The following is a 12567-nucleotide window of genomic DNA, read 5'->3' as shown; positions in this document are numbered from 1 at the left end:
TGGGAATTTGGTTGTAATTGATTCCAAAAGGCTACTTTCCCTCTGCCTCACTGTTCCACACACACACACACACACACACACACACACACACACACATACAGACACACAAAAACAGACAAGAAATACACACACACACACATACATACACACAAACAGACAGGATACAGAAGCACATACACAAACACTCCAGGGAGCGGGTCCATCTCGCTGCTTGTCAAACACGATCGCTCAGCTGAAATCACAGGCACTGACTTTGCCAGATCTTTGCAGAGTTTCAGAGCTCGTTCAGAATCTCACACTTTGCCAGGGATTAAAGATCATGTCCATCTCAAATGGTAAGTATCACAAAAGGAATTCATTGATGGAGATGGTGTCTTGTGGCAATTCAAAAAAAAAATACACAGACTTAAACGTCACGATTTCAGGACTTAGAAAGAGTGTATTTTAAATTAAACGGATCCATTTTGCATGAACCGTGGAAGGTCGAAACTATCTCGTTATTGTTTGGCCCACGGGGTTCCTGCATTATTCATAGCTGATGGCATGTTTCCTGGTTCATGTATTATTCTTTTCACAAAAGCATTGATATCCTCTTTGTGCCCGTAAAAACACAACTAACCATGCAGAGAAGCCGGGAAACTGACCTGAATCACAAGTACCCAAATGCGGAGATAACAGAACGTCACCACTGCGATGGGCACCAGGAAGTGCACCACCACGACCGCCACCGTGTAGGAGGTGCTGACATTCTGGGCGAAGGTGCAGGAGTAGACCCGCGGGTCGTAGCGCAGCGATCCGACGAAGAAGTTGGGGACAATGGCGACCACCGTGAGCAGCCAGATCAAGGCGACAAACAGCAGAGTGTTGCGATAGCTGTACAGCCGACTGTAGGAGAACGAGTGACAGATGTAGCAGTATCTGTTCACCGCGATCCCGGTGATGTTGAAGATGGAACCGATGACACTCAGCCCCATGAGGAAACCACTGACCTGAACAGAGAGAGGGAGAGAGAGTCGAGTGTTTGGAGTCAGATTGCAGTGTGAGTTGGGGTAAGTGGCGTCGTAGTGTGTAATAAACTGAACCATGCTGCTGCCGGCGGTGGTCTCACCATGCATTGTGTGTTTCCCAGTGCCCATCCGTCATGGAAGAGAGCGTAGAGGACCAGGGGGTACGGGTAGAAGGCTACCACGAGGTCAGCGAACGCCAAACTCACCACGAACACATTACCTGGAGAGGGAGCACAACGAGAGACGGTCTCAGTGTACGTTTGAACACATCTTACAGAAACTTCACAGTCACCTGCCTTTTCATTATTGTGCCACAATTATACCGCTCTTCTAACGCTGAATGAATTTGTCTGCGTGTGCTCAGCCAGTCAAGATAAGCATATTCAACCCTCCGGTGGCACGTTGCCATGGAAGGCAGGAGTATAGCTTCCATAGTGACAAATTAAGATTGCAAAAACATTCTCTTAATCATAAATTATTCTTTTTATGACAATGACCTAATGCGAGCTGAGTGATCAGAAGAAAGAAAAAATGAATACAGTTTACATTGCATTGTTTTGTATGGAGCATTGCCCCAACTGGGCCAACGCCAGACTGCTGCATGGGATGCAATTTGCAGTGCGCTAGCAGCCTATCTCAGCATGTCCAGCTTGGTGTGATTGTTGGCCGAGTGGGCCGAGATTACATACCAGAGGTTTTTTTTCCGGAGCCCCTGCCTCACAGCTGATTGCCTCGCCCCAGACAAAGTTTTATCTGGCATGCCAGTCGCTGTGTTTTGACAGAGTAGAAGGACAAGCGTGTGGACACAGCACTTGAGCTTCTGTGGCACCGGGGGCATGCAGGTCCTATTTTTCATCTAGCTGGTTCACAGCCAAACCCAAAGAGGGGGGTCTGTAGCTGGAGAAAATGCGGCCATAAATAATCTTTTGATCCACAATTCCCTGACTAAGCAGGTATTGCACTGTATTCCTGTCTTCGTTTGTCAAAAGCAACACCAAGGGGGGGGGTTGTTGTGAAGGTAGTGCCAGATGTGATAGGACAGCGCACTGACAGGTCTGGCCGGTCTTGTCTCATCTGTGGCTCAACTCGTGTTTCGCCTGCAGACGCCTGCAGAGGTCATTTGCAGGGGAGCATTCAAACTCATGATGCACAGACACCCAGCAGCTACTGATCATTCCGGTGCCCGTCGACGAGGAACTGAAGTATTGCAGGGACCTTGGTGATGGAAACTACTGAAGTGTTGGTCTCCCTCTTGCGCGTAGTTGCCATGCCTTGTATCATCCATCCGCTCGAACCGTGTCAAAAGTGCTACCGTGGAAACTGCATGAGAGATTTATTCATAGCCGGGCCGAGCGTGAACAGTCTCTACACCTTTATTTTTGTGACTACAGTGGGTGCACTGTGGCTCTGTGTGTGTGTGTGTGTGTGTGTGTGTGGCAGTTAACCTAGAACTGTCACTGTGCACTATGATGCGCAAAGTGCAGACAGCAATTCAACACCTCCTGTACAAGGACATTAGTCCCCACTTTCTGTTGTGGAGAAGTCACTTTGGACTCCTCCATCACTGTCAGAGTGTCGGAGCGCTGATAAAAAAGAATGGAGGGGATTCGGGCCGGTCATAAACAAGTCGGGCCCACCTCAACTGATAAGGTATTCTTCTGAGGAATATACAATTTTTAAAAACAATCTGCCTTTGTATGATTCCGCTACAATTCCCGATATCTGCTGTCAACCTTGCAGCACTTCAGTATTTGATTGTTTTTCTGAATTTGCATTCTGATTCTGTATATAATTATGTTTTGTGGTGTCAAATTGGTGAATGAGTTACTTTGCTCGTGGTTCGTCTATTTGCATTTGCTTTTCTTAAGCCGGAGTGCGTTGAGCTCTCAGGGCCACCGTAGTCCTCGAAATGGATATTCCCAATTCTCCGCCTGATTAATGTGACAAACACTTCGTCGTCATGCAGGGAACAGAAATGTGACTCTTTTGTGATTTGTCCAACAAGCCTTGAGCCAACCCAAAACTGGTACATGTCAATGACAAACGCTATTGTACAAAAGGGGAACTCGTTTTGTGATAGCAGTTTAAACAGTGTTAATTGTCCAAAAGCACACTGTTAATAAACTGACTGTGTTTTTCCAGAACAATTTTAGTAGTCCTATGATTGAGGCACTTTTCTCAAGTGGTGTAATTTTAAAGTCACTGTTACATTTGGTTTCCTTTTTGAGAAACATTCATCTTTATTCTATTATATACCACTGGTTCATTGACTCTTTATTCCTATTATTCCATATAATAAATATAACAAACACCCTCGAGGTTATACAAATATGGATTTGATTTTGAATTACGTATGAAGCCTGTTATTTAGTCCAGTGTAATAATCACTTAACACAGTTATACCTTATTGTGTGTGTGCCTGCTCCATCTTACATTGGGAAAAAGTACTTGAAAAATCACAGCATTCAGTTTAAATTGGTCACAAAGAACAAACGTGAGTGAAAAATGCCTCAGAGTGGACATTTACTTATGCATGCGGGTTATGGCAAATGCACCATGGCATCTTCAATTATAGGCTGATAAGGCTTCATAATAAAATACTGTTCAGTTTTTCCAGAGTATTCAAATATAGATCGGATGTGCGCAGCAAGGATAAAAAACGCACTGTACAATGAAACGAGGGATGACATTATGTATTGTTGTCGAGCGTCTCAAACGTGATGGAGGCGAGATTATCTTTTCAGTCGGGATAGATTCATTACTCGCTGCTCTGTGCGTGTGTGGGCACTCCTGTTCTGCAGTCAACACATAAATCAAGGCAACAAACAAAGGCGCACGGTGCTTTGCACACATGCACACGGAGGTATATGATAAACAGAGGAAGCCGAAGCAGATCAGGCTGCTTGTGCTATAATCCCAGCTTGAGGCTGTATGGCCGTCTTTAACGGGGGAAGAGTTTTGAGAATCAAACTTTGGCTCCTTTGTGTAAGTAAAAAAACACTTATGTTTTTTTTTTTAAACCAGTTCTTTCAAAATCAATGTGGACAAAATGTTCATGTTCATTTTTTTTTTAGCTCTTGTTGTAATGTTACATCGATATTAGAGTTTTGTGAAGAATTACTGCTCAAGTTGTGGATCGTTACCTATCAATAACTATCATGTTAACCATTATATATTAAATATATATAATATATATACACTCAGCGGTTTTGGCCTAGTGGTTAGCGCGTCGGGCCACCATACCTGAGGCTGCGGGGTTTGAGCCCCGAGCAGTGCAGTCAAAAAAATCAACAACAATCTTTCCCCAAATTCGCTTACTGCCCCTTTAATTGTGTCCGTTTTGGCTCTAAAAGTTTAAATCCTTAAGTAAGACTTACCCGTCATGCCTTGACTGTAATAGCTTTGTAAGGCAGACACAAAGAAGAAAAGGCTGCTTTGTAACTCATTCAGAAGCTGCAGACCTGACTTAATAACTCGCAAACCTTGAACCCAATTTCCTACAGAATCAGAAATGACCGTGTAGAAAAGTTTTTTGATAATTACGGGAATTTCTTTTTTTCCACTTCGTTTTTCTTTAGCAAAAATGTCGACCTCGGTCACCTTCAACACAGGGTGCAGCGTATTTGGAACTAGGCAGACGATTATCGCACAGCTGTCAAAGCCATGTTTTCTCTAAGAGAGCAAAACCCGTGTTTTTTTTTAACAGTCTGACCTATTAAAATGACCCGTTGTTACACTGCACCACGTGGCATCACATCTCCAGAGATATAAACCGGCTTATAAAAAGTCCTGTGCGGCCTCTCAGCCGCCGGCAGACTCTTTGCTCAGGCACGACTGCGCACTAAAACAAGTTTTCAATCGATTTTTGACAAATTTAGAGTCGAATGGAAGTGCAGTTATGTTTATGGGAGAGTATTTAATTTAGTTTGAGAGGTAATGAGCAGAAGAGTAGCTTTACGAGAGATTAGCGGAGTGGGCTGTCATGAGTTTTGTTTTCCCTGACACTCGTCCATGAGAACTGCTGAAAAGAGCGAGGACGATGGTGCCGTAATTATCAACCAAAAAATTAAAATGGAAATCCATTCTGCGATGAATACCGCTGCTGTTTATGACCACTCTGACCGTGCAATGCTGCTAATGCAGGAGCACTGGCTGAGCAGCCATTGCTGCACATGCGCTGCTTTGGCATGAGCCCAGGAAGTCTCGGTTTGAGTGTGTGTGTGTGTGTGTGTGTGTCAATGAGAGATAGTAGAAGTGGCTGGCTGCTTCACTCTCGTTGCCATTAGCCTGAGAGGCAGCAGCGCGATCAGTCGACAGAGCGGCGAACAAGTGTTTTCACATGTGGGAAGCGCAGAGACGCAAGCTGACGCACCTGCGAGAAACTTCTTCCACCATCTGTTCACAAAGCCAGGGATTATGCCAATGATCACATTTCATCACTGCTCACAGGCGTGAGTCTAAACCGAAATGGTGGCGGATCTCGTTTCGGGGGCTTAGAGCAAACGTAAATTGTAGTTAGATTACACTTCGACCAACTTCATTTCCCCAGAAGCCCCTGGGAACCCGGGGGTTCAATTTGGAAAACCAACTGCTCTGGAAAGGGATGCATTTTATTTTATTATTATTTCCACATGAAAGCATGTGCAGTTTGATTTGGACTAGCAACAGTTTTGATTGCACCAATCAAAGAGGAAATGAACAAACGACGCAGAGTTAACAGTATTTTTATTTATTTTTCCCATTTTATGTCTAAGTGCCAGATTGGGTGGTAGATTGGAAATTCGCTCTTCACAAGGTTATTCACATGCACATAATTGCATATGGAAATATTGACCGAAACTTATTTCTGTAATAAACAGAATAAGAACTGAAAAAATATATATATATATATATATATATATATTTTGTGCAGTTTCTCTCCATGTCAGTAAGCAATGCCGAAGGGGAAAAGATTGCAATGATTTTCCTCTTGTTTGCTTTTTTTAAATGTCTCTCCTGTGGGAGGACATGCTAGGCAGATTTGCCTGGCTTGCATTTAAATTTCCTTTTCAGTGAAGGAACGGAGGCCAAATGACACAAAAAAAGAAAAAGAGATGCTTAGGAATAATGACAGGAATGGGGACCGACTCCAGAAGGGATTGATGTGGAGGAAAAAGTGGTCAGGGATGATAAAAGCTGCACTCTCAAGCGGAAAGACACCATTAAATGTGAACAGCAAATCTCATTCAACATGGGTAAATAATACGATTCCCGCAAGACATGATCAGTACAGTTAACCGCAGTTTTGCGCTATAATGAAGCTGTCACCTCTGGTCATTCCTTCAATCTGTTAAATGGAGGAACATGACACAAAGACAAAAAAAAGGAGGCGATATGTGACTCAAGTCTGCAGCGATGAATGAACAAAGCTGTCGACAGGAAATGGAACATTAAGACAAAAAAAACAAAAAACGGGGATTAAAGGTCAGCAGGCAATGGGATATTTCTTCTGCCTTTTTTTTCCCAGCAGAATAACACAATATAAAAGAGTGAGGCATTTTCCTATAGTTTTGTAAGCGAGGCATAAAATAATCATGTCTGTCTTGTGTCGGAGCTTCTTCACGCCGCTGCCCTGCTCACCGGCCGGTTTGGTCCAGGTAACCCCACAAGGGAAAACGAAGGGAGGAAAACCTTTCTACCTCTTCCAACCCTATCTATTCTCTTCTTTTGTCAATTCACTTAGCTGCTCTTCACATTTCTCAGCCCTGTCGTATTCGTTTTGAATGATATGACCCAGTTACCCTCCTCCCTTGCTCCCTAATGATCCTGTTTCCACAGCAGATGCTTTTTTTTTCTTCTCCTTCTTTTTTCATCAGGCCTTGTTTTCAGGGGTCGAACGCATTTCCCTGAGAAGAAAAGAGACAGAGCACACTCCAAGACAGCGAGGTGGATGGTCAGGCCGTGTTGCAAGTCACAAATGGATTGGAGGCTTGTCTGTGCAACCACTCCGGGAGGAAAACGACCTTTTGTGGGCAATTTATCACTCGCTTCACCGTCCACGCTGAGAAGAGTTCACGGAGAAGAGAAGTACTGGCACAATTACTATGTTAACGTGTTGCTGTTTTTTCGCCCTTATTAGAAATATATTATGAAGCTGTTCACATGGCTAATGCAAATTTATATTCCACTAATATTCCCATTTACATGCAGCCGTGCATACTCCAATTAACGTAAAATGTCCCCATGAGTATTCACAGTATGTACAATTCATCCATCATCTATACTGCTTAGCCAGTCTCCAATCAACCCAATCTGCATGTCTTTGGACTGTGAGAGAAGCCAGAAAACCCACGCAGAGGTGGCAAAGTCCAAATCCAATGGGCCTGTAAACATGCAGCTGCTAAGTGGTTTACACCACCGACTTTGGTGCAGAAGGTCGGGGTTCAATTCCCGATAATGGTATGGCTAAAATCAAGTTTTGGCCGTTAGGGTTAGGGTTATTAATTCCATTAATGCTAGCTGCCTACCTCTGATATGAGTCAAATATCGATGATTGCAAGTCGCTTTGGACAAAAGCGTCAGCAAAATGAATGAACGTAATGCAACATGTCCAAAGAATGTTCCTAAAACCTGAATAATATTGGAATATTCCGCATGACCTAAATGGGACAAATGCTGTTTACATGACCTGCATTAAAATTCCAAACATTGTCCTATTCAGAATAATAGTGGTATATTACTGTGCATGTAGACATGCTGTAACTGAACAGAAGTTATTACTTCAGGCAAGTGCTGTACAGCGAGTTAAACTTCACACCCTCAAACTTCCTGTGTTAACAATGATGCTGGTAGCATTTTAAAATGACTTATAACGTGCAGACGTTCAGGACTTGAGGACTTGAGGAGAAACCCCGTCTGACCCTAAAATGGTCCAGAGCGGCGGGCGAACACACTGTAGTAGTGATGCACGACAGCAACGTTCCCATCAAAGCCTCGTGGATGAACAGAAACAGATGTCTATCACGTCTCTAAGACAGAGAGGACCACTCAGCCTCTCCATACAGGATGCCATGACGAGCATTGGCACCGGCAGTCATACGCCGCGGGGGCGGAGTGATAAATCACATCATCATAACCCAGGACAGAGAGAAAACAGCTTCATCTACTCTTTCCCAGCAAAGCATGGAAAGTCAGTTACATGGTCGTACAAAAAAAACACAACATGTTATTGTCGTAAATTCCTGATCGAATTGTGGAACGGGAGTTGTTTTTTTAATCTATCTAAATACCAAGATATTTATGTTCTGTAACCTTCTTCATAATGAATTTGCTCGTGCTTGAGCTGCCTCCCTCGGCTGCCTCTCTCTCGCTCTCTCTTTGCCCCACATCACCTTTCCTTAGAGGCACCGTGCAAACAATGTTACAAACACCCAATGTGAAGCTTTGTTCATAAATAACATAAATCATAGGTAAACACAGCCGGTGTTTGCCGTGCTACAGTTGTTAAGCATCTAGCTCTAATGCCACACGATCAATTGAGTGATGAACAGTTTCTACATCAGGAGGATTAATCATTTTAAATAACTAACACAGAAAATACAAAAGATGTCCCAAATCTTAATGCACATTGCAAGAACGATAAATGCGATTTTGTTTGAATTATTTATTTTTTAACCTGTATTTTAATGTTATTTCTGAAAAAATTCCCATTTTGATTCCCTGTTATGTTACTTTGCTCTTATACCTAGATGTGTTTAAAGCTCACACAACACACTGACCGCAAACACAAACAATCCTCGCGCTCTGCTCTCCGCGCTAATTTGCTGAGAGCCAATTAGGGAAACTTAGTTTCAGGTAAACATGCAAAACCAACCGTAGCTGTCGAGTAAATCACCTCCATAATGATCACGTTCAGTCAGGCGCGACAACAGAAAGTGGGGGAAAAGGGCAGAGTTTCCCGACTGAACCCTAAAACCAACGAATGACGCCGATAAAGATATTTGCCTTATCGCTCATTAAACAGGAGGTTTCTCCCACTTGTCTTAACCACAGCAGCAGCGACAGAGAGAAAAGCCCCCAACCAAAAACAACATTCATGTAAAGTTGAATCTCACGTGTGTGTTTTAATTATAAAAACTGTTCAACGTGTGTAAACGGTTTTGAACATACTTTATTATGCAAAGAACTGATGCTGCTGCGCCCCTGCACGCTGACGATTTGCATATTGAACCTCAGTCGTATTCATTTGTCGGGACAGAGGGTCATTTCTCGACTGACCTTTATGCTGTCAATGCACCGAGAGAAGGGCATAGCCCAAACCAACTTCGCCATCGGCGTTTTATGTGATCATCCGCGCGTGTGCTGTTCGTGTTACTGTTTATCTCGCTGATCCCCACACTCTTCTGAACGAATATTGAAATACATCAGTATGTGTGTGGTGGGAATGGATTTGTTTGTTGTTTTGACCAAAGGCCACAATTATTTACCATGCAGAAACTCTTTGACGATTGGGAATGAGAACTTGAACTAAATTATAATGCGAGATTGGAAAAAAAAAATGCTCTTAGTACGACAGATATGATCCTTAACCATGTATTGTATTTTGGACATCATTATTTATTGCTCTAGCTTTGCCCAATACTATTAATGTTATAAAGCAGAAAAATATTGTTCACATCCGAACCACATTGATAAGAGAATAATGCATGAATAAACTGTAAAAGACTGTACAACAAGTTTGTGTGCAAAACTAAACATTTACCCAGAACCTAAAAAAAAGGTAGTTAAGTTTAAGGTCTCTATATTTACATAAGTAGTAGTACTTCAAAAAATTAAGTACTATTCTATGAGAATTACTTAGCAACAACACAAACAGCATCAGAAGATTAAAAAAAGAGTTGCGTGGGTAGTTCTTGGTCTGAGTGAGTAGACAGATGGTTCTGTATCATGTGATGACTGGAAAACGTGACCCCATTACCATATACACGGGGGCACTCGGAGTTGGCGAGACATCAGAGAAAAGTTCTGAGAGAAAAAAAAGAAAATCTTCCAGCTCCGAGGTCTGCATCACCTTCATCAAATCAAAACATCTCCCCTTTAGTCACAGCAGAACCGGGGAATTGTTCGCCCGTCTGAAAGCCACTTTGTTTCAGAGCACAATGGTGAGAGACCAGGCTTATCTTTTAAATAGTGTGAGTGTATTTGGCTGATTTGTGCTCAGACATGTGCTCAGGGGCCCGTCTCGGATTAACCCGCGCAGGCCCTAATGCTGCAAGAGAGAGTCTTTCCACACTCGGAAACCCAAAACTCTGAGGAGCTGTTCGGCAAAATGTTTCTCTGAGTCACGGCCGTGAACCATGAGGCTGAATGTGTTTCTAATGCAAGAGCTTTCTTTTCCTTTCTTTCTCTCAATATTAGAAGTAGAGGAACAGAATCCCGTATGTATGTCCAACCCAAAACGTCTCTTCATCCAATGGTAAGAATTGCAAGCAAACCGCCTTTACTGTAACATCAACAAAACGCTATCAAAGTTCCTTAGACAACACAATACAGCACTGTATTAGTAAAAAAATAAACCAGATTTCACATATATAACACATAATATTACATAATACAAGTAAAACCTAAAACTTTAATGTAATATGTGTTATCTTTGTGAGAGAATCTTCCACTTGAAGCTCCATTTGAAATGTAACATATATCACATACACACACGCCTACACAACGTAGTGTACATCCCAATCGTTTCTCCGTAAAAAAAGACTTGTGTGGTCAGGAGTGACATTAATACAAACTCTGCAGACGGAGGAGTAACGTCAGTGTTCTTCAGTGTGCTACACGGTGCATGTGATGTCTTTTGTCAGGCGTTGTGAATGTGCCACGAGCCATGTGAAAACCTCTCCGATTATTTCTCAAGATTTGCCAAAGTCAACACGGTTTGTGAGAAAACTGGCTTAATAGGAGAGAATCAGCTCACAAGTGCGGCATCAAACGTAGGAGCACTGGAGCCGATAAACACACACAAAGAGACGCCAGAATAAATCATGGCTAGGAGTTAAAGGCAAGAATCGGAGGGAGAAGCAACACTGGGTGCTCACTGGTGGGGGAGGCACGAAGTGAACGTAGCGATAACAACAACAAAAACCCCTGAATGATGTGTCTTTCCATAGCCCCTCACATTCCAGGACATGCTTTGGAATGTTTTTTTAATCTGAACATACATTGGACCACTTGTACCAACTAAACCAAAAGCTCAATCACACCTCACTGAAAATTCCCAGGATCTAAATTCTATCAAAGAAATTTAAATTCTTCGAGAAAACAGTCGACAGCATGTTCTGTGGGTTGTGTTCTATTTAAAAATCTATTTATACCATTTGTCAATACTGTGACTACCAAAAATATGAATAAATACACTCCTTTCACTTCCACTGAAGAGGCAGACTGCCGCGAACAGGCCGGATGAGGAAGCTTAATTTGATCTCGAGCTCTCTCTGAAATCCCCACATTCGTTGACGGTGACAATATCAAAGGGACCAGAGTAGGTCTTTGGGGGATCTCCAGGCAGATGAGTGGCTGCTGATTCAATTGTATTCAATGTTAATGGACGATTGAAACATATCCACATCTGCATAAGACTAGGTCACATCCTCTGACTCGCACATTAAACAAATACCTACAAATCCACCTGCGCAATATTGTTAAAATTAAAAACATCCTTTCTCGTCAGGGATGCTGTAAAGATAGCCCATGAATGTCTTACCCCTAGACTACACTACTGTAACTATCCGCAAGTCCCAATATCTCAATAAAAAAAAAACTCCAGTTGATTAAAAACAGATCATATTACTCGTATATTAACTTCTCTGCAATGGCTCCCTGTACAATCCAAGAATTCAAAATCCTTCTCTGTACGTACAAATCCTTTTAATGAACAAGCTCAATTGTATCTTAAAGAGGTTGTACTACCGCACTATCCCTATAGATCACTTCGCTCTCTAAAAATGCAGCCTCACTTGTGGTTCCTGGAGTCCCCAGGAGTTGAATGGGAGGCAGAGCCTTCGGCTTTCCCCGGCTCCTCTCCTGTGGATCCAGCTCGCAGTTTGGATCCGTGAGTCCATAACTACCCCTTAGTAATGCTACTCTACGCCCGAGAATAATTCCCATGCTGCACTGAGTATCTATCAGTATGAATCTTGAACAAATTTACCACTTAAAAATTCATGCATCCTCATTTTGCAACCAATTACGTGGACGCCCAGTCTATCTACATGTAGTCCAATCAAGCCTTAGAGGCATTAGAGGTATTCAGGAGTCTACAGGCCCGTCCAGCAGCACTGTGAGGCTTTGGGTAGGCACAGCGATTTCTCTAAGCTCAATGCAAGTGTCAGCATGCCAACATGCTGATATTTAGCAAGGCCTTTTGCGTGTTGGCACACAAGCAGTTGCTTAAAAGCACTAAACACAAAGTACAGCTGAGGCTGATGGCAGTTAGTTTTGTACCATCATCATCATCATCAAATTTATTAGCGTACATCCTCTGGAAGCAATTTCTGCCCCACATTTTGAGAACTTTTGCTCG

General features: G+C 42.8%; 1 protein-coding gene and 1 long non-coding RNA gene across 2 annotated transcripts in view; one reads left to right on the top strand and one right to left on the bottom strand.

Annotated features, from left to right (window-relative positions):
* mtnr1bb (melatonin receptor 1Bb) overlaps nucleotides 1-12567 on the bottom strand; it is a 36691-nt gene that overhangs the window by 6998 nt on the left and 17126 nt on the right. Inside the window, exons 2-3 of the mRNA XM_035624068.2 lie at nucleotides 1109-1227; nucleotides 645-989 (exon numbers count right to left, since the gene is read on the bottom strand). Of these exons, the coding sequence (XP_035479961.1) occupies nucleotides 645-989; nucleotides 1109-1227 (464 nt within the window). The remainder of the gene's footprint in view (nucleotides 1-644; nucleotides 990-1108; nucleotides 1228-12567) is intronic.
* LOC118300024 lies at nucleotides 910-9586 on the top strand. The gene is made up of 3 exons (XR_004790031.2): nucleotides 910-1049; nucleotides 1130-1261; nucleotides 6863-9586. It is a non-coding gene; the product is annotated as an uncharacterized LOC118300024 (long non-coding RNA).

The sequence above is a fragment of the Scophthalmus maximus genome, chromosome 2, assembly GCF_022379125.1.
Source record: "Scophthalmus maximus strain ysfricsl-2021 chromosome 2, ASM2237912v1, whole genome shotgun sequence".
NCBI classification, from domain to species: Eukaryota; Metazoa; Chordata; class Actinopteri; order Pleuronectiformes; family Scophthalmidae; genus Scophthalmus; species Scophthalmus maximus.
This window is presented reverse-complemented; position numbering and strand designations above follow the sequence as displayed.